Source organism: Gallinula chloropus (assembly GCF_964237585.1).
Source record: "Gallinula chloropus genome assembly, chromosome: 14".
In the NCBI taxonomy this organism is placed as follows: domain Eukaryota; kingdom Metazoa; phylum Chordata; class Aves; order Gruiformes; family Rallidae; genus Gallinula; species Gallinula chloropus.
Window position 1 is genome coordinate 18,683,803 of NC_140099.1, and position 22,294 is coordinate 18,706,096.

Consider the following 22,294-nt stretch of genomic DNA (forward strand, 5'->3'; position numbering starts at 1 on the left):
GCACCCGGTGGGGGACAAGGCTTGAGGTCCTTCTCACCCCCCTCACCAGCACAGAGGGCTCCCAAATCCCCATCTCCTGCTCCCTCCACGTAGTTCACACACTTGCAGGAAACGTGTGACTCTCCTGCTTTCTGTGTGTGGTGACTAAATCCTTCTCTGAGGCACCAGGAGCATTAAACCTTGGGTTTGCTCCAAGGCTCATGGAAGGTACCTGTAGAATTTACCCACCCAATCCATCATTTAATCCATCATTTAATTTCTCTGCCTTAATTAACATAATCACAGAGTGACTCCTGAGTGGGGTGACTTTTGCCATCAGGCAGCAGGGATGCAGTAGGAGAGCTGGGCAGGTGGTTGTTTCAAAGGAAACATGTCCAGGAATGTGTCTCTGTTCCAGGAGATCTTCAGCACCACGGGGACCCTTTGGTGAAGCTTGTGATGGTAAAAACAAACCCCAGACCTTAGAGTTTGCCTTTCTAGTGAGGAGTCTGTGCCCACCCATCCTTAGGGATTTGGCAATAACTTTGCAGTGTGAGACCCTTATGGTGAGGAGCCCAGAACTGGACCCAGCACTCGAGGTGCAGCCTCACCAGTGCCCAGTACAGGGGCACAATCCCTGCTCTGGCCCTGCTGCCACTCTGGGTCTGACACAGGCCAGGATGCCACTGGCTTTCCTGGTCCCCTGGGCACACTGCTGGCTCATGTTCAGCCTGCAGCCACCCAACACCCCCAGGTCCTTCTCTGCCTGACAGCTCTCCAGCCAGTCTCCCCCAGCCTGTAGCGCTGCAGGGGGTTGTTCTGTCCCATGTGCAGCTCTCTGCACTTGGCCTTGTTGAAGCTCATCCCATTGGTCTCAGCCCATGGATCCAGCCTGGCCAGATCCCTCTGAAGAGCCTCCCTACCCTCAGGCAGATTAACACCTCCTCCCAGTTTAGTGCCCTCCACAAACTTCCAGAGGGAACATTCAATCCCTTCATCCAAGTCATTGATAAAGACATTGAACTAGACTGGACCCAGGACTGAGCCCTGGGGGTCAGGGGTCCCCTTTCTGAGATGTGTGGTGATTAAAAAAAAAGGGAAAACAAAGCCTTCTGAAGCCTGGGTGGAAGGACTCAAACCCCACTGTGCTGCAGCTTTAATGAGGAGCTTGTAAACACCACAAACTCCTGCTGGGTTTCTCTATTAATTGCCTGTGTTATTGAAAACCAGGGTCCTGCAGCGCTCGGGTCTTGGCTTAAGACATCTCCTTCCAGCTGGGAGGGCTGGAGCTGTGCGTGGGGCACGGTGACAGAGGGTTTGGCAGGGGAGCAGGAGGCAGGGCCAGGTTGTCCCTGCGCTGTGTGGGGCTGTCAGCACCACGGGGAGCAGCTCAGGCTCCAAGCTCAGTTGGGGAAGTGGAGGGAGGAGAGATGGGGAGGCCCTGCTGAGCTGACTGAGCCATCTCATTTTTAGGAGAGATGCATTTGCTGATGAGCTCCACATCCTAATGACTCGGGCAGGGTGATAAATGACAAAGGAAACGCGGGAATCCCTGGGGTTATATTAACATCTCCAGGGGAAGCCTGGTGAGGTCGTTTCCTGGGCAGTTAAAGGGTTGATGTTTGTTTGTTAGCCCATATCTTCTGGGTTCTAACTCGATTCCAGCCCAGCACCATCTCAGCAGGCGCTGTGCTCTGGTGACCTCACATCCCCTCAGCACCATCATTCCCCCCCCTGCTCCCCAACTCCCCTCCTCCCTCTGCCCAGCGTTTGGGGGAACACATCACAACAGGGCAGGTGCCAGCCTGGTGCCAATGTCACCTTAGGATTTTGGAGCTTTGGGGACATCAGCCACCTTCTGTGTCCCCCCTTTTTGTGTCTCCCACAAAGATGCCGCCTCAGAACCCGCGGGGTGTTTGCAGGCATCTTGCAGCCCACAGAAGAGGCAGAATCTCTTGGGGAAGTGAATTCTTATCTCCTGAGATGATAACTTCCTGAAGGCCTGGTAGAAGGGGAACATTCTGGAGGTGTTGTTTGAAAGTGCCATGGAAGTGAAGAAGCCCTGTAAGGCCAATGCTGTCCTGGGCTCCATCAGCAGAGGGGTGGCAGCAGGGACAGAGAGGGGATTGTCCCTCTCTGCTCTGCCCCTATGAGGCCCCAGCTGGAGTCCTGTGTCCAGAGCTGGGGCCCCAGTACAAGGAAGATGTGGGGCTGTTGGAGAGGGGTCAGAGGAGCCACGGAGATGATCAGAGGGCTGGAGCAGCTCCCCTATGGAGAGAGGCTGAGGGAGCTGGGCTGGTTCAGCCTGGAGAAGAGAAGGCTGTGGGGGGACCTCATTGCAGCCTTCCAGTCCCTGAAGGGAGCAGAGGAACAGGAGGGGAATCAGCTTGTTAAAGGGCAGAGACTGGCAGGACAAGGGGGATGGAGTGAAGCTGGAGGAGGGAAGGGTGAGATGAGATATTAGGGGGAAGTTCTTTGCAGAGAGAGTGGTGAGGGGCTGGAAGGGGCTGCCCAGAGAGGGGGTGGGTGCCCCATCCCTGGGGGTGTTCAAGGCCAGGTTGGCTGGGGCCCTGGGCAACCTTGTGTAGCTCCAGGCCTGGAGGCTGGTGTCCCTGCCTGTGTCAGGGGGTTGGAGCTCTGTGATCCTTGGGGCCCCTTCCAACCCAGAGCAGTCTGGGATTCTATGATTATTCTTATGATGGCTGCATTACACCACTCAGCTCAGCACAGGCTGGAGCTGGTCTGTGCTCCCACCCTGAGCACTGGGGGAAGCAGGGACAGTGTGTATTTCACATCATGGAGAAGCAGGGTCCTGCTTCAGGAGGGTTGAGACATTCTCAGTCTGATTTGGGTGGTCTGTGTCCCTTTGCTGACACCCTCAGCAGGCAAGGCTCAGATCTGATAGGAGTTTTGGTGTCCAGCTCCCTGGAGAGCTCACTTTGGGATCCAGGATGGATGTGGCTTATGTCTCATCACCTAGAGAAGCCTGTGGAGGAGGTGGACACTGAGTATCTGCTTCCCAAACCCAGGGCACTTGTGGTGATGGCTAACCCTCCTTTTCCCCTCCTCACACCCAGGGCAGTGGGTACAGGACGCCTCAGTGGGTTGCTGGAGGATGCACACCCCAGGAAGGCCATGCTGGGCTGCTGTCCATCCCCAGCCCATGTCCCACATCAGCTCCTCCAGCACTAGGATGAGGCCAGGACATGGAAATGACCTTGCTCTTTCATTCTTGCCCCAACAGAGCCAGCTTTCCCAGGCCCTCAACGGGTTGTCAGACAGAGCCAAGGAAGCAAAGGAGTTCCTGGTCCAGCTCCGCAACATGGTGCAGCAAATCCAGGTACTGTGTCTCCCAGATGAGGAACAGCCCCTCCCCATCCCATCATCCCAGCTTGGTTTGCTGGGTGCTCTCCCAGAGCAGCCCACACCTCACTTTTCATATCACCCCCCTGCAAGCCCTCCCAAAAATGCTCCTCCAAAAGCTGCCTGTGTCAGGGAGTGAGGAAGAGACACCCCAGCCCTTCCCATCTCTACCCTGGGCACATCGGAGGATGTGGCAGGATGGACCAAACCTGTTCCTCAGCTGCTGCCACCACATTTCCCAAGAACCAAGGGTGTGAGCACCCCCAAACTGACAGTGTGGGTTTGTGGGCTGCAGTGGTGCAGTGGCACCTCCACAAATACCACGTGTAGTGTATAAAAAAATCACATTTCCCAACTGCCATGGAGATGTGTCCTGGGCTGTGATGCTCTGCTCTGACCCACAGGAGAACAGCGTGGAGTTTGAAGCCTGCTTGGTGGCCCAGTGTGACGCCCTCATCGATGCCCTCAACCGAAGGAAAGCCCAGCTGCTGTCCCGTGTCAACAAGGAGCACGAGCACAAGCTCAAGGTGAGCCCCATACCCACCAGCTAGGGTGGCTGGAGAGCTGTCTGCAGGCTTTGGCACAGGATGGGGACGAGGAGTGGGATGCTGTTTGTTGGGGTGAAGTGCCACAGGAGGAGCAGGGAGGTCCCAGAAAGCCCCTCTGCTTGTTTTCCACACTACCTGCATTCCCTTTTGCTGCAGATGCAGCCTGAGAGGTGAGTGTTGAGGTGAGCTGTGAAAAGAGGCTCCTGGCTCCTGTTGTTCCTGCAGTCACTCAGTGTGCCACCTCTTTTGGGCTCATTTAGGGCTGAGGAGGGAAGCAAAGGGCTAGATCTCACCTGGGAGTGGTGGAGGTAGGGGCAGCAGTGCCCAGTGTCTGTTGGACAAGGTAGCTGCACCCTGGCTGTCACTGAGAGGGGCCAGTTGAGGCATTTCAAACTGACATCACTTTCAACTGACATCACCTTCTGCTTCCAGGGTCCCTCTTCCAAGGGCATTTCAGGGTTTGGGCTGGAAATGGCCATATCTCTTCTCTGGCTCTGTTTGCAGTGCACCCAGCCTTGCTTTGGGCTATCCTGGAGGCTCCTAGAGGGAGGAGGCCACCAGTCCCCACAATGGGCACTGCAACAGGACGCCCCATGAGCCTTTCCATCCCCTGATGGACAATAGCAGCATTTGGGATGAGCCCAGCACCAGTGCTTGGTGTCCAGCAATAAAGCACGACCCCAAGCTGGCAGGTCACGCTGCTGGCCTCTCTTTTAGGTGCAGAGGGGAACCCCCTCTGCATGGTGGGCTCTCTTCCCTTCTTCCCCTTCACTCCATGGTTAATTAAACTCTCACAAAGCCAGGCATCACAAAGAGATTTCCCTGCTCAGCACAACTTTTTGGCTGGAGGAAGGAATCTGCACCCCACTGCTCACTCATACCGTATCACCCGTCCCACAACAAGTCCATGTGTGTAACCCACCCCCATCCACCCAGCCTGTGTCACTGGGGCAGGTCTGACCCTTAAAAGAAAAAGCAATCTTTGGATTTCAGACTGGATTCAGTTAAAATCAGCCCTTGAGCCTCCCTTCCTAATGGACCAGGCTCTGGGAGCTCCCCAGGGAGCTGCATGGGCAGGAGGGGCTCCACAGTGCCATGTGCTCCAGCAGATGTGGCAACCTTGTGTAGCTCCAGGCCTGGAGGTTGGTGGCCCTGCCTGTGGCAGGGGGTTGGAGCTCTGTGATCCTTGGGGTCCCTTCCAACCCAGACCAGTCTGGGATTCTATGATTCTATGAGCCTGCTCCCAGTTACCACCAGCATCCTAGAGCTGGTATTTCAGATCCAGCAGCTGCTCCCCTCTGCTCTGCAGCCTGTTCAGTGTCCATCTTGATTTTTATCTTGGAATTATTTGATTTCATTTTTTAATTCTTGCCCATAAGATAAGAAATAGATGTATCTGTGCTGCCCTGGCCTTAGGCTTGCATGGGGAGAGTCATGTGGTGCTGACCCCCCACACACACAAGTACCACCTAAGGTCTTGCATTCCAGGGCTTTGTTGTCATTGGGCAGAGTGCAGAGTGGTGAGGGGCTGGAACAGGCTGCCCAGAGAGGGGGTGGGTGCCCCATCCCTGGGGGTGTTCAGGGCCAGGTTGGCTGGGGCCCTGGGCAACCTTGTGTAGCTCCAGGCCTGGAGGTTGGTGTCCCTGCCTGTGGCAGGGGGTTGGAGCTCTGTGATCCTTGGGGTCCCTCCCAACCCAGCCCAGTCTGTGATTCTGTGATTGTATGATCCACACCTTTCCCTCTGGCTTGGGGACAGGCACAGGGACAGAGAGGGTCTTGCCTGCTCTCCCAAGCTGCAGATGGGATTGGGAGTGCCAGAGGGTCTCAGTGTCTCAGTCCTGTTGGGTATGTCCCCTCACTGTGCACACACAGCGTCCCCCAGTCACACCGAGCCACCAAGGTGAGTGCTCACCCCCTACCCTGCAGCCTGTTCCCCTTTAGCCCCTTCCCCAGCACTGCCCTGTCCCCTGTGTGCTCTGTCACCCAGGGGAAGGGGCTGCCCAGCTCATGGCCGCGTGGGGCAGTCTCCCCTTTGTGCCCCTTCCAAGGAACCCTCCACACAAAGGCAGCACCTGCAGCTCCAGCTGGGCTCAGGCTGGGCTGGTCTCCTCCCTCAAAGGGTCAGGGGAAGGTGGTGAGATGTGAAAGCACCATTGTGCCTGGAGCAGCTGCCTCCCAACGGGATGTCACGGACTGGGGCTGGCTGGGGGGAGGATAACAAAGCCCCCAGCTCTCAGTCTGAGACTCTGGAGTGCAGGAAGCATTGCAGAGGGAGCAGGAATCCTTCCACTTTGTTGGGAAGGATGATGGGCAGCGTGAGGGACTGTGCAGTGGAGGGGCCACCTCCCCCAGCCCCATCCTCAGCAGCGTGCTGTGCATGCACCTCGTGCTGTGTTTGGGCCCATGTGGGTCCTGCTGCAGGGTGTGGGGCTTGTCCTGGTTGATGTTCACATGAGGACAGGACAGAGTTGGCTGATTCTTCCCAGGGGAGACCAGCCAAGAGCATCCTAGCCTGGCCTGCATGTCCACTGGCCACCACCATGTCCCCAGAGCATCTCAGCTGTGGAGATGAGTAGATGTATTGCCTGGTGAGGCTTAGCCCTGCTGCCCAGGAGCCCTTTCAGATCCAAACTGGCTGCTCCAGCAGCTGGCATCAGAATCACAGACTCAGAGAATCTCAGGGGTTGGAAGGGACCTCCAGAGCCCATGGGGTCCAACCCCCTGCCAAAGCAGGGGCCCTAGGACAGGGCACACAGGGCGGTGTCCAGACGGGGCTGGAATCTCTCCAGAGAAGGAGACTCCACACCCCCTGGGCCACCTGTCCCAGGGCTCCCTCACCCTCACTGGGAAGAAGTTCTTCCCCAGATTGGTGGGGAACTCCCTGTGCTCCAACTTGAGCCCATCGCCCCTTGTCCTGTCCCCACAGACACTGAGAAGAGGCTGCCCATGTCCCCCTGTGTCCCAGTGCCCTGGCAGCAGCTAACCTCTCCATGGACTTGCCCCTCCTGCCTGCTGGGAGGCTGGCTGGCATGGCACAGCATGGCATGGCACTGCCAGCTGGCACCATCCCACGGGTGCCTTTGACTGGGGAGCCCCAGCCCAGTGCCCACAGTTCGGCTCCACTCAGCTTCAGGACTGACCTACTTTGGCTTGACACACATTTCGTGGGTGCAGGCACAGATCCAGGCCTGCCTGTGAGCCAGCACTAATTGCTCCTGAGGGGAGAGGTTTGGGAGGAGATGAACATAGCAGGGACACTTCCCTGCCTTTCCCCAACCTTCTGCTCTACTTGTGGTCAAGTTAAGGACCTGGGCTTTAAGGAAATAACATCTGGAGGAGCAGTGGGGCCAGGTGCTTGTGGGACAGACCTCCCTGTCTGTCCTGCACCTCACTGCTGGCCCTGGTTTTTGAAGGAGCAGAGTGGTCTTTCCCAAGGGAAGATGCCCTATGGAATGAGCTGGTTTGAGCAGGGGACACAGAGGCTTCCCTGCAGCCTTGTCCCAGGGAGAACTCTGGACTGAGCTCCGCTTGCACCTCCTTTAAGCCCTCAGCAGTGTGGTGGACCATTCTGGCTTTCTTCTGGCCTTCAGGTCGTAGGATGTCTTTGCTCTGTGGTCTCACCACGGTGCTTTGGCTGAACCCCCCCTGCAAGGCAAACAGCAGTGGTCACATTGCCCAGGCAACGCTCAGCAAGGGCCCTTGTCTGCAGCGCTGGATCTCCAGAGCTGAAAAGCTGGTCCATCACCCTTCTTTAGGGATTACAGTCAGGGTTTTCCAGGAAGCCCAAGAGAACATGGGGTCCCCCTTTGGATTAGGTCACTGCTGTCAGGACTGAGCTGAAAAGATGTGAAAAACAGGGCAGAAGCACAGGTTTGGTTCCTTGTTCCATACAAGGGAGACCCCAAACAGGACATGCAGGTCAGATGAGCTCATCATGAGATGCATCATTTCCCAGGATGCAGATACCAGACCCCTGCTCTCCCTTCCAGACCCCTCCTCACCCTGCACCGTTTTCCCCCCCACCACGTTGTCTGAGCACCTTGGGAAGGGCATCGGCACCGGGTGGTGGGCTCTGAGGGTGAACAGCTCTGCAGAGCTGTGATGGAGCTGCAGGGATGCCTCTGCCTTTCTGATGTCCTTCAAGCTTTCCATTTGTTGTATTGAAGAGCTGGATCAAGTGTGTTCTCTGTAGCACCTGCTCAGGTGCCATGTTCTCCAGGAGCTCTCTCTGTGCTGGACACCAGGTCTCCACATGCATCTTGCCATGCTGGTGCCTTGGGGTCATGCAGATCCCCTGGATGTGTCTCTGACAGCATCTCTCAGGGCTGTTAACCCAGCAGCTCCACTTTTCCTGGCTCCAGCCTGAGCCTCCTCTCCTGCTAGTGAGAGACAAGTCACCATGGAAACGTTCACCTGGAAATGCTCTGCTCGGAGCACGCGTGGTCGTGGGATTCAACGTGATCAAACCATCAGGATTTCTTCATGGGATTTTTCCATCTGGGGTGCAAGAACATCCCCACAGCTGTGGAGGTGTGCCCAGGGTGCAGAGGCCCTACAGAACTCATGTCAGGGGCTGAGGAACTGAAGTTCAAGTGAGGTTGAGTGCCTTGAAAACCAGCCAAGAGCTAAAAAGAGGAGGAAGGTGAGGAAGATGTTTAAGCAGAGAGGAGTGGAGATGCTGTTGCCTTCTAGGAGCTGTATTTAAATGTAAATTAGAGGTAATGTCATCTCCCAGGGAAGAAAAGCTCTTGAAATAAATTTCCTATTTTAAGTTAGAGGTGAGCTGCTGTGGGTGCACAGCGACGTCCTTTGACAGGCTGCACTTAGCAGGTGGAAGCTGTAAAGCCCCAAAGCCTCACTAGATCCCAACCAAGGTTCCCTCCTCTTGCCCTAACGGTTGGTTGGTGAAGGGAACCATGGCTTTCTGCTGCCAGCTCTCCTGCTGCCTGGCTGCTGCAATTAAACTGCTGTTTCATGCTCTAGTTCTCCAGATGAATAGGGGCTTGGTCCCCAAAGGGCATCACAGAAGGGCAGGATCACCACATTGGGTGCAGTCCCCAAGCACCCACGCCAGGCTGCCTCCAGTCAGGATTTGAACATCTCCAAGGCTGGAGACTCCCCAGCTTCTCTGTTCCAGTCTTTGACCACCTCAATGGGGGAAAAATAACCCCAGCAACCAAAAAAAATAAAAGGCTTTTGTTTATGTTTAAAAGGAATTATTTCTGTTATAAGGAATGTGTAAAGATTTACACAGTCCTGATGGCAGCCTGGAGCTACACTTCCACTCCCAACCAGCCTGTTATTAGCAGAGATAATCTGCCAGGAAGCTTGGTAATTAATGACCCTGGAGCTTCCCAGTGCTGGCCTCACCTCACCCTGCTGCTGGAGCAGGCAGGGTGGAGGGGCAAAGCCAGGACTGGCATCTCCATGCCCCAGTTTCCTCCTCTGGATGGTGCCAGGAAGCCCCAAAGGTATCACACTGACACCAGAGTAGGTCCTCTTGCTTCACCATAACCCCATCTCTTGGCCAAGGGCTGTGTGAGCCGTGTGTCTGGGGCTGTCTTGGGACATCCTGCCTGTCTCCACCGAGCCAGTGCTGTTTCTTGGGGTCTCAGGGCTGGCTGGTGGTGGCAGATGGCAATTCTGCCAGTAATACTTGGAAAGCATCTCTGTGGGCAGGGAGAGGCTCACAAATTCATTATCCCAGCCAAACCAGACAGGGATTTAAGCTGCAAAGAAGATAAGAAGATTGTTTTACCAATCCCATCTTTGCTGTCTCCCTGGTGGCATGTGCCTTTTCCCTACAGAGGGGGTCTCCCATGGCAGGAGGAGGCTGATTTTCTGGGCACTGGGGGTCTGCAGCTGAGACACCCGACAGACACATGACCTGATGTGCATTGCAAGAGCAGAACAACTTCCAATTAAAGATCCAATTAATGCAAGGAGCTGCTTTGTGTTGCATGGTGGGAGCTTCAGGACGCTGGGTGTGGGGTGCCACCCCAAAGGACTGACCATCCCCATGGAGAAAGGAACTCCAAGGGCTTGCCCATGCTTCTGGCAGAGGTCAGTGTAGGTGTCTAGATCTCCAGGACTAGCTGTTGCCTCCACCCCATCCCAGCTGAGCCGTTCCAGTGGCACTGAATGACCTCTTCTCCCTAAGGACAGTGTTTGAGGCCAAACCCAGTGTGTGCTGATGGCACTGCTTGCTCTCCCTGTCTCAGAGCCACCTCTGCAAGCCTCTATACACATCTCTTGGGCCAGAGGAGCGATATGGGAGCTCCCTCTGCTGCCTTGTCCGCCCTGCACATGCTGGGTGCAGCACCCTCCCTGGCACCCAGCTTGCTGGAAACATCAGGCTGGGATTGCTAAAAGTAGCTCCCTATAAACCAGGAGGCGGCTAGGAGAGGGTTTCCTGGCATTTCACAGGAGCAGATATCTTGTCCCAAGTTCCTGATTCTTTCCTTCCTGTCAGGTGATTAAGTGGAAGTGATTAAATTATAATTGCACAACACACGATGGGATTGATTACTCCCCCCCCCCGCCTTGAAACCACTGGTTCAACTCACCACAGGAGACTGACATGTGCTTCTTGCACCTCCCCATCCCTCGGAGCAGTAAGGATGCTCCTCAGGATGCTTCTCACCTCAGAGCAGTAAGGATGCTCCTCAGGATGCAGCTGATGGAGCCGATGAGGCGGCTCTGCAGCATGGTCTGTCTCAGCTGATGGGAGGATGAGCATCTCAAAATGATCTTTTGCTGGGGGAGAAGATGGGGTGCATTCAGTCCTCTTGGAAATACCCAAATACCAGGCTCAAACCTCACCCAGGGAGGTTGGGCACAGCCCTGGGACAACCTTGCATCTAGCTCCGTGCTGAGGATGCATAGGGCAGCCCCATGGAGGCTGAGCATCTGTGGAGGTGCGAATTGGCTTTGCAGGGAGTCCACAAGCTGTCATTTGGATGCTGTCTTAATTAAAGCCAGAACATGGAACTGCCCTACTGCTTTGAATAATTCCATGGGTTAATAATTCTGAGCCAAACAAGGCTCGTTGCTGATCACCAGGTTTTCAGGGATCTGGAATTTGGTGTATGAGTCTCATCCAGCTCTGCTCTTCTCCCTTGAGCCTTTGTCTCCCTTCACATTGCCCTGACCCTGTCCTCACACAGCACCAAAGGTCCTTGCAGCCCAAAACCCCGCAGCTCCAAGTGATGCTCCTCTCCTTGTCCCCTGGCAGGTGGTGCGAGACCAGATCTCTCACTGCACGGTGAAGCTGCGCCAGACCACGGGCCTGATGGAGTACTGCCTGGAGGTCATCAAGGAGAACGACCCCAGCGGCTTCCTGCAGGTTGGTGAGGAGCTGCTCAGGGCTGGGCTTGTGAGGGGAGTGGGAAGGGCATCGTGCAGCTGAGGGGCTGGGGGTAAAGCAACAGAGTTGGGGGAGTTGCACCAAGGGTGATGTATCAGCTTTTCCAGTCAAGGGCCAACCTCTCCACACCTCCGGGTTCACAGGACAGGAGGGACCCATCCAGGGACATCTCTTACTCTCACCAGAGGGTTGTGGCAGGCACAGGTGTATCTCTGGAGCAGGGATCATAATGTGCCATCTCATGGTTCTACAGTGAGAGACAAACATGCAGCACTAGGAAGGTGCACCCCACCACTCATTCCTGGTCCCTTTGGTACTAGACCCTGCCTTCCAAGTAGTCCCCAAAGCTCCTGCCAGTCTGAGCCTGCAGGAGAGGGCAATCACAGAGTCACCAGGTTGGGAAAGACCTTTGAGATCATCTAGTTCAACCGTCCCTGTCCTGTGCTAAACCAGATCCCTGAGCACCTCATCTCCCCTCTGTTAAACACACCCAGGGCTGGGGACTCAGCCCCCTCGCTGGGCAGCCTGTCCCACGTCTCCTCAACTCTTTCAGTGAAGGATCCTAGTGATGCTGGGAACCACACGTGATGTCCCAGCCTTCAGCAGGCAGGGACAGAAGTGGCAGCCCAGGAGGGACAGGGAAGGAGGATCAGGGTAGGGGTGCAGCCCCCCATGGCCCTCGGTAGCTGAGGCTGCTCCTTGCCACCAGATCTCCGACGCTCTCATCAGGAGAGTGCACCTAACCGAGGACCAGTGGGGAAAGGGGACGCTCACACCCCGGATGACCACGGACTTCGACCTGAACCTTGACAACGCCCCTCTGCTACAGTCCATCCACCAGCTGGACTTCGTGCAGATGAAAGGTAAGACCCTTTCACCTTTCAAAAGCCCATCTCCATTCACCCTGCATGCTTCCATCCCACTCATCATAGGGCTGGGATAGCAGAGGAGAGCTTTTCGTCTTCTCCAAGCAAAACTGAGCACCCCAGGCCTGGAATGCTGCCCGTTCCTGGGTATTCTACATCCTTGGGCCAGCTGTGTCCATGATCCCTGGGCAGCTGTGTGCCAGACCAAGGAGCTTGTCCACATCCACCCAGAGCAGGCGCAGGGACCGGCCCATTGCGTTTTCTGACTTCCTCCACAAGAAAGGCAGGCAGGAGCCAGAGCAGAGAAAACATTCACTCAGGATCTTCCCTCCCTCCCCCCCCCTCTCCTCCCTGTCATTTTAGACCTTGGTTTCAGTTCTGATTTCCTCCACATTCTCTGGTTCCTCTGTGCTCGCTCTCTCATAGCACAGAGAGCTGCCCCCATCGCATCGCTTTGCAGGAAGCAGAGAGCTGCTGCACCCTGGGAGCGATTCCCCACTCAGGAAGCCCCAGGAAGACACCAGCGTGTGACACAGGGAAGCTCAGGAGAACGTTGAACGTAGCTCTGAACCTTCTGAAGGCTGTCTAGAGGAAAGGCCACCGGCCATGGGTCCGGCACGGCTCTTTGTTGCCATGGTGGCTGGGTTTCCTGCTTCAGGAGCCATCTGTGGTCAGGCACAGGAAGGCTGCTGACCACGTGCTTCCTCTCTAATGATAACTAACACCTTCAAATTCTGGCCCTGCTGGTATTTGCTGTGGTGGGAAGGGTGTGTAGGAGTCCAGGGCTGCTGGGAGCGCTCGTCCCTGCTCATCAGTAGCCGGGCTGTTAATTTGAAGTGTCGGTAGCAAGGAGAGATGAACCCAGGGAGGGCTGGATACAGGTTTGCTTACACACCAGTGGTGGAGATGTTGACATGTTCCTGCCCCCCCTCTTCTTTTGATTTAGCCCAGAGGGTTATTTTTAATTAATAAGAGCAAATCAGCTGCTGATTTAGCTGCCTGCCCTCCTGTGTGGAGGCAGGGCAGAGCTGGCAGAGACTCCTCATCTCCTCCTTGCTGTGGAAAGAAGTGGTTGTGACTTTGGAGGAGGTTCAGTTGGGATCCCAGATGTGTCACAGCCCCATGGGAGAGGCCAGGAGCTCCAGACATCCAGATAAAGAGCAGGAGTGAGCACTGAGTATGGGGCATCCCACATCTATCATGCTGGGCACGAGCAGCAATCCCTTCTGCTGGGTTAACTGTGACACAAGGTCTTTCTCCATGCTGCTGGTTCCTGCTGAGGATCTGCCCCAGGAGGTGGAGGAGCCACAGAGGGAGGTGGCAGATGGTGAACCTTTACCAGCAAGTCCATCTTTTCTACTTGGGGCATCTGTGGCTCCTCCACATCCCCTTTTCAGTGCCCCTTGTCAGACTTGGGGCAGTGAGGATGAGGATGGAGGGTGAGCAGCTCTGTCAAGGGCTCTCCCTGACCAGAGATGGGATGTGTCACTGGACTTCCCCTTTCCCCATCATGCTTTCAGCCTTCTGTGGTTTCCACCACAGGCTGTTACATGTGTGCAGATACCCCAATACAGGAAGATGCCCCAGCAGTGCTTCATGCCCCCATGTAGCTGATGGGAGGCTGTAGGGTGCTCAGCCTCCCAGCTTCAGTTCCAGGGACTGTCTGGAGACCTCTCTGAGATGCTCTCCTACCTCTTGTGCCTCTTCAGGAGGTGTTTCAGCAAGAAAAGGGATGTTTTCTGAGGGGACAGCCTCAGGGACCCCACAGGAACACCCAGAGTGGGTGCTTCACTTGGGAAGGACCCTGAGCCTTATGTGGCACATCAACGGCTGTCATCCCCTGGGCTCTAAAACAGCATCCTCAACACAAGCTCATCTCTTCACCCATCTCTGGGCTCAGGAAGTTGCTTCCCCTTTTAGGACAGACTCTCCCATGGCAGAAAGATGGGGCACTCCCTGTTTGCAGGTCCTGAGGCTCTTTCCTGCTGCTCCAGCATCGCTGCTGCTTTGTCGCTGTGAGTTTCTTTGAGGGAAGAGCAGAGAAGCCCTTGTAGATAAGACCAGGTCCATGGCTGCAGCCATGCTCTCCAGCATCCCAGGTTTGGGACCAGGTCCTGGAAAGGCTCCAGGTATAGCAGCTGTGCTGTCCTATCCCACCAGAATGCTCTGGGAAACAGGAACTGAGCAGAAACACTCCAGGCATCTATGCTCCATCCTCTGTGCATCCCACAGCTGCACCCCCTCTGCCCCTCACCCTGCTCCTCCTCTGTGGTGCTAGCAGCCAGGGTTACACTAATTTGTGTTTAGTTTCCTCCCCAGTGCCGGCCCCCCCCATCCTGCAGCTAGAGGAGTGTTGCACCCACAACAACAGTGCCACCTTGTCCTGGAAGCAGCCGCCCTTGTCGACGGTGCAGGTGGAAGGCTACATCCTGGAGCTCGATGACGGCAACGGCGGCCAGTTCAGGGTAGGTGCTCGGAGCACGAAGCCAGGCCCAGTGCCAGCCCCTGCCTTCCATATTTCCCTGCTACAGAGGGACCAAAGAGTCCCCCAGCCTTTGTATTTTATAAATCCCCTCCCCTACAGCTTCTTTTTGGGGGGCAGGGTTGTTTGAGGGGACAGAAACAGCCTCTCCAGTGACTCCAGTGATGCTAATTGCTGTGGAAGACTTGTGGTTTGCCAGCTGCCAGCAAGCAGAGGTGTTTCAGGCCTGAGGGCTTTTAAATTGCTGCAATTACACAATTAAAATAGGATTTTTCTCTGATCTGACACGCTGATAATTAGCCTGGCGTGTTCACATCCACCCAGAGCAGGCACAGGGACCAGCCCATGGTGTTTTTGGAGCCCTACCCCAAGAAACTCGGGCAGGTGGGAGCCAGAGCAGAGGAGGAAGAGAGGAGACATGGGTGGGATGTGGAGAGCAACAGCAGCAGGAGGTTGGCTGTGGGGACACCACAAAATGAGGGCAATTCCTTGTGCAGTGGGAAGGGGCTTGGATGTACGTGGCATTCCTACCACCAGGGTCAGAGGGGATGCTCCAGCTGGTGGGACACAGCTAATGCTGCCTGGAGAAACTGGATTTATGGCACAGTATTCATAGACTTGCAGGATCCCAGGAGGGTCTGGATTGAAGGGACCTTTCCAGGCCATCAGGTCCAACCCTGCAGTGAGCAGGGACATCTACTAGATCAGGACTCTCAGAGCCCCATCCAAACTGACCTTGAATGTCTCCAGAGATGGGGCATCTACCACCTCTCTGGGCAACCTGGGCCAGTGTCTCTCCACCCTTAATGTAACAAATTTGTTCCTTATACCTAGTCTGAATCCCCCCTCTTTTAGTTTAAATCCATTCCCCTGGGCCTGGCCCTCCCTGCCCTGGGCACCAGCCCCTCTCCAGCTCTCCTGGAGCCCCTCGAGGGATGGGAAGGGGCTCGGAGCTCTCCCCAGAAGCAGCCTTCTCTTCTCCAGGCTGAGCCAGCCCAGCAATCCCAGCCTGGCTCCAGAGCAGAGGGGCTGCAGCCCTCACATCACCCCCATGGCCTCCTCAGGACTCTCTCCAACAGCTCCATGTCCCTCTTGTCCTGGGGACCCCTGAGCGGGAGGCAGCACTGCAGGGGGGAGGTCTCTGTCCCAGAGCAGAGCAAAGAGGCAGAACACTCCCTCCCCCAGACCTGCTGGGGATGCAGCCCAAAATTTCATCAAGGAGCAAATCAGAGGGTCATTTTGGCTCTGCTTTGTCCATACCCAGTGCTCACGAGTCTGCCCCAGGTAGCAGTGCCTGGCTGAACCCTGGGCACCCCGACCACTGCTTGTCCTTGCTTTGCAGGAGGTGTATGTGGGCAAGGAGACCATGTGCACGGTGGACGGGCTTCACTTCAACAGCACGTACAGCGCACGTGTCAAAGCCTTCAACAAAACAGGAGTCAGCCCCTACAGCAAGACCCTGGTCCTCCAGACATCTGAGGGTAAGGCAACAGCTCCAGCCTGACCCGCTCGGACACCGCTCACACGCACGCCTGGGGCCCATCCAGCACCCCCCAGCTTAGCACTGCCATACAGGGAACTGCTCTGCTGGGCCTCTGGCACCTCAGCGATCACTGCAGGAAAGCCAGTGCTGATGGGAGGGGAAAGGTTACACCAGGAGCTTTGAGCAATGGCAAAAATGTTCTCTCTTGCCCCTTTCCTTTGCAGAAGGTGTTCTTTGGGGAGGTACGGTGAGAGGCACCCCCAGAGAGGTAGTTCAGAGTCCATCGCAGAGGGGGTTGAGTGACACAGAAGGAATCACAGAATCACCAGGTTGGAAAAGCCCTTTAAGCTCATCAAGTCCAACTGTCCCTGTCCTGTGCTGACCCAGATCCCTGAGCACCTCATCTCCCCTGTGTTAAACACACCCAGGGGTGGGGACTCAGCCCCCTCCCTGGGCAGCCTGTGCCACAGCCCCACAACTCTGCCAGGGAAGAACCTTTCCCTCCCAGCTGAGCTGACCCTGCCCTGGGGCAGCTTGAGCCCATTGCCCCTTGTCCCATCTCCTGTCCCCTGGCTGAAGAGACCATCGCCCACCTCTCTGCACCCTCCTGGCAGGGCAGTGGAGGTGGGGAGAAGGTCTCCCCTCAGCCTCCTCTTCTCCAGGCTCAACACCCCCAGCTCCCTCAGCTGCTCCTCAGAGGATTTGCCCTCCAGCCCCTTCCCCAGCCTGGTTGCCCTTCTCTGGACACGCTCCAGGACCTCGAGGAACCTCAGATGTGTCTGTTAATTCCCTTCCAATCACACCAGCACAGTCAACTTTGCTCCTGAGATGCTACAGGCCATGCCTGGCTGCACAGCACTGTAACCCCACACCCTCTCCTCCAGCCCCTGGCTGTGTGTGACAGGGAGCAGAGGTGCATCATCCACATCAGCCCCGCACCAGTTAGAGTATTAAACACCCCCTGGCAGGTTGGGGAGGAGTCTCCCCACTTGACTTAAGTACATTTGTCACACCAGGCACTTAATCTGTAGTGGAAAATCAGCTTCTTCTGACAGGCAGGTGGAAGAGCTGTAAGGGTGGCTCCCAGAAGCGAGCTGGGAGTCGGAACAGCAGGCAATGCAGCTGCGAAAGAAGGAATCAGCCCCCCAGCACTGCCTCTCCCACCCCATAGCCCGGCAAGAAACCCCTCCTTGGGTGTTTTTCATGCTCAACAGAATCCCTTTTCCTTAAAATCTCTCATTTTCCAAGCTGGTGAAGGTTTGTTTCACAGCAGCACTGGCTGGCAGGAGTTCTCCAGGCCCACCTGGGGTCAGAAGGGAACATACCCAGTGAGCAAGGAGAATTAAAGGGTTTTCTGCTGAAAAGCCATTTCCAGGTAGAAGCAGAGCAGGGCTACACAGAGGGTTTTCAGCTGCTTCCCTGCAAGAGAACTTTCTGGCTCAGAACACATGGGCAGGACGGGTCGGTGAGGAATGGGATGTGTGTGGCAGAGCAAACCTCTGGCTGACCCGTCTCATGCAAGAGGCAGGAAACTCCAGTCACAGACTGCAAAGGCCTCAGAACATCCATCCAAGAGCTGTGTGTGGGAATGCAGAGCTGGGCACCAGTCTCAAGGAAGCTGCAGCATTCCTCTGGAGATCTCTAGGTGGGACAGCCCCGATCCAGCACCATGCTGGGATGGCCAGGACTGGTCCCAGCACCCGAAGGTGAGCAGTTCTCACCCACCTCACTACCCAGCTTCAGCAGCTGTCACAGGAGATGGCAGAGCTTTGGCTTCTCATCACGTTTGTGTCCCCCCAAGATCTATTTGAGATGCAGTTTCCTACCCAAAACCAGTTGGGCTCTTAAGTTATCCCATCCAGGAGTTTACAGGGTCCCTCCTATGATCTTTCCAGCTCAGCTTTTCTCTCCTTGGTGTTTTCACAGTCAAACCAAGCTCACCTAATGCCCAGCCCCCAAATACAAAGGAGAAAACCAGCCATCATTCATGGTCCCAGCTGGTTTTGGGGCTGGTGCCTCAATCCACAGCAGCAAATGGAGGCGTTTCACTGATGAAAGTTTGCAGCACTAAACCATTTCACTCACCAGGCTTCTGCATTTGTTATCTCAGGGAAAAAATAAAGAAAAGAGGGAGAATAAGCCAACCAGGCCTGGAGCATTTTCTGCTCTTTGAGCCTGTCTGAGCTTTTGGGCCTCAACGTGAAATAAATGACATCTCAGTGCAGCCTCTGGGTATCTGAGTGACTCGTTGAATAGAGCTGCTTTGGACTTCCCAGCTCTTGCTTAGGCTTTTAATTCTGGCTTTTTACAGCAGCAACAGGCCTTTAAGTGCTGTTTTGTCAGAAGCAGGGCTAGCTTTCCCCTCCAGCAGCTTGCTGCACCGTGTTGGTGCAGGAAGAGGGGACAAAAGAAGAGACAGGCTCGGTGAGAAGAGGACATCTCTCTGAACTAAGTGGTTATGAGGAATTCTCCTTCGAGGGGGTGTTATTTAGAACCTGATTCTAGTCCTGGCACACAGCATCCTTATCCACAGCCTGTCTGGAGTCTGCCTTCTGCTTTCAGTGAGCGCTGAAACAGGCTGGAGAAGCTGGCAGGGAGTGTAATATCATGTGGGGTCTCAGTATCTGAAGACAAGAAGAATGAGCAGAGGGTAAAATTGGGTCTGGGCCTCTGCAGGCACATCCCTGGGGTCCTGTCCAGCCAAACAGCCAAGATGAGCTAGCAGCACCCACGGGAATGTCCCATGGGAAGTCAGTATCCACACAAGCCTACGTGAGCTGCTTTCTCAGCCCACAGTGTGGTACATCATCTCATCTCAAAGGCTGTCCTCACCCCTGGGACACCTCAGTTGTTCCTCCCAGCCTCCTCTTCCCTGGGCTGGACAGCCCCAGCTCTTGGTCTTTCTTCATCCAGCAGGTTTTCCAGCCTCTGACCAGTGTCCTGCTGACTTTGGGACCCAGGTTCCCTCCCAGTTGCAGTGGGATTAGAAGCAGACTGGCTGCTGGGATCCTCTGCAAGGATGTCTGAGGTGGCTTCTGGGTCCCTCCAGTGTCATCTCTTTCCGTGGGCCGTCCAGCAAGCTGGATGGTGGTTGAAGGACCAACTTGCCCCAGGTAGAGGTGGAGAAGAGGAGCTCGACTGTCCGTGCCTGCTCCCCAGGCCCAGATCTGCACTCCTGGCTGGTTCCTTCCTGCCAAAACCTGCTGCTCTGCTCTCAGCCTTCCCCAGGCCTCAAACCACCTCGGCCTTTCCATCAGGCTGCTGTGTGTCTTCAGCCACACTTGGGCAAAGAGCCGTGTCTCTGTTCCACCTTCTCTCAGCTGCTCCAAGTCTCCGGTTTCAAGGTGAGCCCAGTCTTGACTTCTTGTTCCTTTGGTGACACACAAGCCTATGAGCAGAAGACCTGGCTTGTCACACTGCTGTCCCCTCTGCCAAGTTGCCAGACTTGTCCCACCCTCCAAACACCACCAGCTCCCGGCCACCTCTGCCACCCTGGGGACGCAGCAATGGGCCTTGGGCAGCCCAAGCATCTTGCCCCAGTCTCATTGAGCACCAGCGGCTTTGCTCTTCTTCCAAGCTCAGCTCCTCCTCCTCCCAGGCCCAGCTCTGAGCTCCTCACCAGCCACACACTGACCCCCAGAAGCAAGCAGAGCTCTTGAGCCAGCAGGTTTTGGAGAGGGGAAATAAACTACACCACAAGGGGAAATAAACTACAAGGGGTTGTAGGAACCTAAGACGCTATTTGGGGAGATTCACAAGCCTGGCTACTCCTGGTAGTAGATCCCCTCACTCCTGGTAGATGTTGGTAATTAACCCAACCCGTGTCTGAACCCACTGATGCTCTTTCCCTCCACAGCCTCACACAGCAGCCGGGCGCAGGAGTCCTGCTGTGCACAGAAACCTCCCTCGGAGCTGGTGTTAACGTGGTTCATGGCTGAGACAAGGGGAGAGCTGGGGGTATGGTGATGGGGGGGGTGCTTTAGCTGACTTGAATGTGTGGAGAATGGTGGATTGTCACCTTAATATATCCCCTGACAAGGTTGGGGGAGAAATTACAGGAGGTGACTGACTGGGGTACCAGGGAACACAAACTGATGTCCCGAGAAGTTCCCTCTGTCCGTGTTTTACTGGGAATCACAAGCTAAATTCCTACTATCAGGCCCAGGTGGGTTTTGAACCCAACATCCCCAACAGCCTCTGAGGAAGGTGGGTGACAACTCTGAGATGCCTTGCAGTGTTCCCAGCCAGCGGTCCCTGCGCACGGAGAGGGACCGGGGTTTATTGAGGAGCGATGGGAAGGGTGCGTGGTGGTGAAGAGGGGCAGGACTCCCTTTAGAGGAGAGCGTGTTGGATACATCATGGTGATGGGGGAACGGTTTGGGAGATGAAAATGTGTTGGAGTGCTGGTGCTGTCAGAGGCCAGGAGTTCCCAGAGGGTCTCGTTGGGTCGTGCACCCCGCTCCGTGCGTGCCGAAACGGCCTGTGCTCTGCTCTGAGGTCTGGTCTCGGGGCTCTGGAGCGACATCACCCAGCAGACCTGGATTCTGATCTCTAGTTTGCATTGATCTTACGTTTAGACACGCAGTCAGAAGAACAGACCCTCCCTTTTCCAGTGCCTTTGGAAAGATCGCAGCTGCGTAGAATGAGTCCTTTCTCCTCCACCCTTAATCTGCAACCCAGCTTCCCGGGGAGATCCTACTTTGAGCTAAGATCTTCGGCCCACCAGCTGAGCTTGCATTCTTCTTTACAGTCCCTGAATTCAGCCGGTGAGCCGAGTGCCTCTGGCATTTCCTCTTGGTCTGTGCTTCTGGGCATCTCCAAACTGTTTGTTTTGTTCCTGTTGTGTTTGTTTTTCCCATGACATGACATGCGGGTGGCAGGGGAGGGGGGAGGAAACTCCTTCTGTTTGGCAGCAGCCTGTCCCTGCTGCTCAGAGTTTTGGTGGTGTAGTTCCCCCGTGGTGGTTTCATCTGTAGGTACCAGCATGGGATGAAGGAGCAGCAACTCCTTATGTGGGTGCTGTTCTTGGCAGGGCCAGCGTGGCTGGACCATTTGGCACACCCAGCTGGCAGAGAAGATCCCTCCTCTCCATTTTACATTGATTTTGAGTCTAGGGACAGTCAGAAGGACAGACCTTCCCCTGGGACAAACCTATGGGGACAGCTCTATGGTTTGCTTACCCTAAACAGCCAGCAAACACAGCCTCTCCTGGGAGATTTACACTGACATGTGTTTGCTTGTTAAATCTAGACCCCCTGTTAAGAAAGGAGCTGGTCTGGATGTCAGTGAGGTCTGCTAAGGCCAGCTCACAGACCCTTTGCAGTCATAGCATCATATAATCATAGAATCACAGACTGGTCTGGGTTGGAAGGGACCCCAAGGATCACAGAGCTCCAACCCCCCTGCCACAGGCAGGGCCACCAACCTCCAGGCCTGGATCCACACAAGGTTGCCCCATCCAACCTGGCAGTCTGGCTTCTTGAAGAGGTGGGCTCTCTCCTGCTCACCTTTGAGCTCCAAGGCTGGGCTTTCCCAAAGCCAGATGTGATGGTCTCCAAGTCTTGTTTTGTGCAGAGCAGAGGGAAACCAACTCCCCTGATAAGCTCCCTCATCCAGCAGCGTTCCCGAGCGCTGCGCTCCCCTCCTTGTGCCCGGTCCTCCTTGGTGGGACATAGGCAGGACAGGCAGAATGGGTGATGGTATTGAGCAGCCAGTGAAGGAGCTGCAGGCATGGTTACACCTCTCCAAGCTGTTTTCTAACCAAACCTTTGCACATCTTCAGTTGCTAAAGATCCTGGGCCCTGATTCTTCCACCGCTCTGGATTTACACCACTCCACAGGCTCCGATGGAGTAATTCACAGCTTCCTCTGGTGTAAGCCCAGGAAGAATGGGGGCCCCTGATTGATTGATGTCCATCCCATAACCTGGAATGAGGAATGCTGCAGCATGACCCTTGCCAAAATAACCAGGGGCAACGTTCTTTTCTTTGTGCTTGTCATGTTTCCTTTCTCATCGTACTGCTTGATGGCTTCAACTCTGTTGCGTTACCGGCGTCTCTTAACGTTGTGTCCGGTTGTACCCAGATCCCACCGCGAGCAAGTCCGTGTGTGTGCAGTATGGACCTCACAGCCACAGGCTGGGGCGGTGGGGCAGGGCAAAAGGGGGTCCCTGTGGCCGTGCTCAAGTGGACTTGGACAGCAGTGATG

At 55.5% G+C, this 22,294-nt stretch overlaps 1 protein-coding gene across 2 annotated transcripts in view; it reads left to right on the top strand.

Annotated features, from left to right (window-relative positions):
* The window catches only part of TRIM9 (tripartite motif containing 9), a gene marked incomplete at both ends in the record, with an annotated part of 53,564 nt that overhangs the window by 25,650 nt on the left and 5,620 nt on the right, over positions 1-22,294 (top strand). Inside the window, 7 exons of one of the 2 annotated variants that reach the window (XM_084270633.1) lie at positions 3,224-3,319; positions 3,747-3,869; positions 11,125-11,235; positions 11,966-12,119; positions 14,430-14,587; positions 15,947-16,085; positions 20,665-20,853. In XM_084270633.1, the coding sequence (XP_084126759.1) occupies positions 3,224-3,319; positions 3,747-3,869; positions 11,125-11,235; positions 11,966-12,119; positions 14,430-14,587; positions 15,947-16,085; positions 20,665-20,853 (970 nt within the window). The remainder of the gene's footprint in view (positions 1-3,223; positions 3,320-3,746; positions 3,870-11,124; positions 11,236-11,965; positions 12,120-14,429; positions 14,588-15,946; positions 16,086-20,664; positions 20,854-22,294) is intronic. The other variant, XM_084270634.1, reaches the window with a different exon arrangement.